General features: G+C 36.8%; 1 protein-coding gene across 2 annotated transcripts; it reads left to right on the top strand.

Moving 5' to 3' along the window:
• Nucleotides 1–719: 719 nt before the first annotated feature.
• Nucleotides 720–2,558, top strand: LOC112038371 (dof zinc finger protein DOF3.6). 2 transcript variants are annotated; one of them, XM_024071183.2, is made up of 3 exons: nt 721–1,014; nt 1,158–1,188; nt 1,255–2,558. In XM_024071183.2, the coding sequence occupies exons 1-3, from the start codon at nt 964–966 to the stop codon at nt 2,136–2,138; spliced, it is 966 nt and encodes a 321-aa protein (XP_023926951.2). In that variant the 5' UTR covers nt 721–963; the 3' UTR covers nt 2,139–2,558. The 2 variants fall into 2 exon arrangements, with proteins under 2 accessions (XP_023926950.2, XP_023926951.2); XM_024071182.2 differs by having other exon boundaries at nt 720–1,014; nt 1,158–2,558.
• The last annotated feature ends 2,175 nt before the right edge of the window (nt 2,559–4,733 follow it).

The following is a 4,733-nucleotide window of genomic DNA, read 5'->3' as shown; positions in this document are numbered from 1 at the left end:
GAGCCATGTTTAGCACAAGAGCACAATTCTGTTTATGTTAATAACTAACTTTGAAAAAATTTCACATATTTAATTTCTTGCACCAGTACTTGATTTTAAAATTATGATTAGACTTTCATTTTTCATATGAAAAACCATTTAGGGTATCAAAAACGACAAAGTGTGTTGAGTGAATGACTAGGTATAATTTGCTTAATACTCCTAGCACTAACATTCCATCACTTTTTTCTCTCACTTTTGGCAAATACTCTTTGCAGATGGTATAAACCTGTAACATCCTATTTTTTGTCCTTTGATGTTAGGTAAGTAGTATATTTAATTTAAGCCCAAATGCTAAATTGTGAAGTGTGTATATATCTTTACCTTTGAATAATCTACGTAAAGGCGCAACAAAAAAGAAAAGAGATTCCAATTTATTTTCCATGCAAAAATAAGAACTCAGCCAGGAACAGACCTGAGAAACAAAGGTACATTTGATAGTGACACTTCCACTCAAGACCACTCCACCAACATTCACTTTTTCCTTTTAAATTCCAAATTGGTTTTATTTTATTTTTATTTTTTTTTACCTCAGAATTCAGTCATTCAAATAAATTTTCACTAGGGTTTCTCTCTCTCTCTCTCTCTCTCTCTCTGCATGGCCAGTAATCTTTTTTGGGCAGTGTAAAACAGCATTAAAAAAAGGAAAAAAAAGAAAAGGAGCTTCAAGATTAAGAAACTTATTCTTCCTCTTCAAACCCTAAAAATTTTAATAAAACAAAAAGAGAGAGAGAGTGGGGGATGAGAGAACAAAGAACAAAATAAATAAACAAGCCCCTCCTTTATCTTTCCGTCTCCTTCTGTTCTCTTTCTCTTTCTCTCTTTCTCTGCAACTACACTCCCTTATTGATGTGATTCTCCACCAACATCTCCAAAAGAAACCCCATCAACCTTTAGAAAAAGAGAAAGCTCTAATTAAGAGCCATGGTTTTCTCATCCATACCAGTCTATCTGGATCCACCTAACTGGCATCAGGTAAGGGTTTTCTTCCAAAATTTTCTTTTTCCTTAGCTTCTTCACCAAAAAAGCTAAAAATAAAAGATAAATATTCCCATATCCTTTTTTATATCTTGAATATACCAGGTATTTGATTTTTTTTTAGCTTTTCAATTTTACAGCAACCAAATCATATTCATCAACCTGCTGGAGGTGGAAGTGAGAATACTCAACTCCCACCTCCGCCGCCACTTCCAACTATTGGAAGTGGCGGCGGAGGTGGAGGTGGTGGTGGTGGCTCAAGCTCAATTAGGCCGGGTTCCATGACTGATAGAGCTCGGCTAGCCAAGATTCCGCAGCCTGAGGCAGCCCTCAAATGCCCTCGATGCGAATCAACAAATACTAAGTTTTGCTACTTCAACAACTATAGCCTCACCCAGCCCCGTCACTTTTGCAAAACCTGTCGGCGCTATTGGACTAGAGGAGGTGCACTAAGGAACGTGCCAGTTGGGGGCGGTTGTAGAAGAAACAAAAGAAGCAAAAGCAATAGATCAAAATCTCCTATTACAACAGGTCACCAAGCGGGGTCTAGCTCCACTAGTACAGTTTCTTCCAATTGCAATAATGATGTGTTAAACCACATGCCCCATCCTCCACCACCACAGTTGCCCTTTTTGCCCCCTTTGCATCATCTTAGTGATTATGGTTCTGGGGACATTGGCTTAAATTTTGGGGGATTTCAGCATCCAGTAGCAGCAACAGGTGGTGGTAGTGGTGGCAGAGATGTTGAATATCAAATTGGTAATAGTTCAAGTGGTGGTGGTGGTGCTGGTTTATCAACTGGCCTCTCTGAGCAGTGGAGAATGCAACAAGTGCAGCAATTTCCTTTCTTGACCAATTTGGAACCACCAATTGGGTTATTCCAATTTGATGGTGAAAATGTTCAGCCGCCAAGCTATGTAGGAATAGCTGGGCAGCTCCGGTCTAAGCCAATGGATTCTGGGGTTTCTCAGACAGCTTCAGTGAAAATGGAAGAAAGTCATGGATTGAACTTGTCAAGAAACCCTTTGGGTACTTCTGGAAATGACCAATACTGGGGTGGTAGCAATGCATGGACTGATCTGTCTGGTTTCACTTCTTCTTCCACCAGCCATATGTTGTGATTTTGATCTTTGTTTTCATCTCCAAAACCCCACCAAATCTTTGCCTTTTATTTTTCCCAGTTAAATTACTACAGGTTCCACTAAAGAGTATTGATCGTCGTCTTAGAGTTTCATTCAACAACCCTAACTTGGCAAGTTTCCAATACAAAGAATCTAAGAAGGTGAAATGGGAACGCTTGATCTATTCCATGTTATCTGCTCAAACAACTTAGAAATGGTAGGCTTCTCGTCTGAAATTTTCTTGCTGTTGTGTACTTTTTTTCTCGTATTTTATGCTTATGTTTATAGAAGTAGGAGTGTGTTAATTGAGTCTGGTATCTGACATGAAAGGCTAGAATGCCATAACTTGATCAAATGCACGGTGTACTAAGTGATTTTCCTTGAAACGATATGTGAAAATGTGTCCGTTTGGCTTTTCTACACCTGGCTTTTCTTTTTTCTCTGTACGTATATAATTTTTTTATTGGTAAGTTACAATGCATCCATTGGATTTTAAACCTATAACTTGCGCTCCATCCTATTATTTTGTGAAAAAGGAACTAATAGTTTCGTTGTTGTGAGATGAATAATATTGAGCCAAATAACTACCACCATGTGGAACTTATTTGACTAATTAATTTGGATATTAGTATGCCACCAAGACTTCTTGTTCCCAATTAGAATGTTAAAGAGAAGATTAAATTTGAAAATTCGTGGTTCATATTGTTGAAGATTCTCTCATTCATTTAATTCTTGAGCAGCATTTGTATTAAAAATTCATGGCTTATAGAGTACCAATCTGTCAGTGAGATCCAACCAAAGCCATCTTCCAAAAAGTGGCAAAGAAGTCAGTCCTCATGCTTTGGTTTTCATGACGTGTAAGACTCTCCCATCGCCTGCAACCCTCTCTCTCTCTCTCTCTCTCTCTCTCTCTCTCTCTCTCCATAATGTCATAGTCCTACACAAATTATGCAGATAAATACCCTTAGAAAAAGAGTTGAACCACTTATCCATGCAATTAATTACTTCATTATTCTATTATAAGCTAATACAGTTTTCAAAATTTCCTTTTCTGGTTGGCTTTCAATGGTTCAATGCTTTTTTCTTGATCTTTCATGCTCATGAAAGTGGTCATGGATGACTTGCTTCACCAACATCAATAGAACTCTCAGTTTCTTTATTAATCATCTCTGAGGCAATTCCAAATTCCTAGATATATGTCTTGGTCTCATAATTTTAGGAATTTTACCTGAGGTTAGTTATTTTTAACCCTCCCAAGAAAAACAGTTGGAGTAAATATAACGTTGTGCTCCATGCTTTTAGACCAAGTGTGGAAGTGCGTGAGGGTTTCGTAATAGTTTGTAATTAAAATTATGAGAGGTAATTATTTTGTTGTTTTGTGTGAAGAGACTAGAATGATGATCTAATTATAAGAAATTTTGACCAAATAAGAGTTCGTACTTGTTTGTTGTATGTGAAATGAGAGTGGTAGAAATGTAAAAGAGGTAGTTAAAGAAACGCCAAAATCCCACTTAAAACCATGCAAAGACACCAATAGGGATTCTCACTTGTAAGGAAGCTAACCTAAGACCGAACCAAAGGAGTCAAAAGCTTAACAAGAACAAAAAAAAATTCCTTCTTCACCTAAGTCCAATTTGTCATTATTGCTTATTATGATTATTATTATGCCATTATTGTAATTCTAATGGGATTATTATTTTTTAAGAGAATGGAATCTACTGCGGATTTACTTTTGCAATAACCAAGGGTAGTTGTTTACTAAGTACTAACACGGAATAAAGCAATATTGTCAAAAAAGCAAATCTCTCTCTCTCTCTCTCTACAGTGAAGATGGTTTTGTTTGTTGGTTGGTCATAGAGAGTTCTGATAGGATTGGATCCCGAAATTGTCGACTGGGAATGAGATAAAAAGAAGTAAAAGAAGTTGAGAAAAAGAGAAATAGAAGGAGAAGCAGAAGAAAGTCTCAACACGGAATTCCAAGCTGTTTATTATGTGTGTATCAATGTAATGTATTGCTGTTGATGCCCACATGTATAGGCGTGAAGATGTTCTCTCTGTTTCCATGGCAGCTTTCTCTTTTGTGACGTCCTTCCAATCTCTCTTTCTCTCCCTTTGATTCCAATCTATGCTCTTCTTGGTTCTCTGGCCTCACGTTCTTCCACATGTGCTCAATCATATAGGTGGTAGATTCTTGATCATTTCTAGAATCCTGACTAGGAAAATATATATATTGCATGCACCAAAAGAAAAGGAAAAACTATAATTGGACTGTAAAGTATCATGCTTAACTGTATGTTCTGACTCAATATCCTTTTCTTTTCGGATTTGGAATTCATTGTGTGAAACACGTTGTTGATGGTGTTTGCCTTGGGTTATTATTTGATTTATGTGATTAATCAATCTAATGTCTACTGCGCATAGGGAAAAAGTCTTAACATTAATATGGTTGCAGTTGGAAACATGAATATTAATGGTGAAGTACTTCACAATTAATATTCATGCACAGGGATATTGTTTGTCTGGATGGGATAAAAGATATATAATTAATCCGTTTTAAGTATAGATGGACTAGGTTTACATGGTCTCTTGAATTCA

This window comes from Quercus suber, unplaced genomic scaffold (assembly GCF_002906115.3).
Source record: "Quercus suber isolate HL8 unplaced genomic scaffold, Cork oak 2.0 scaffold_21, whole genome shotgun sequence".
NCBI classification, from domain to species: domain Eukaryota; kingdom Viridiplantae; phylum Streptophyta; class Magnoliopsida; order Fagales; family Fagaceae; genus Quercus; species Quercus suber.
The sequence above is the reverse complement of the archived record's forward strand: the minus strand, read 5'-3'. Positions and strand labels throughout refer to the sequence as shown.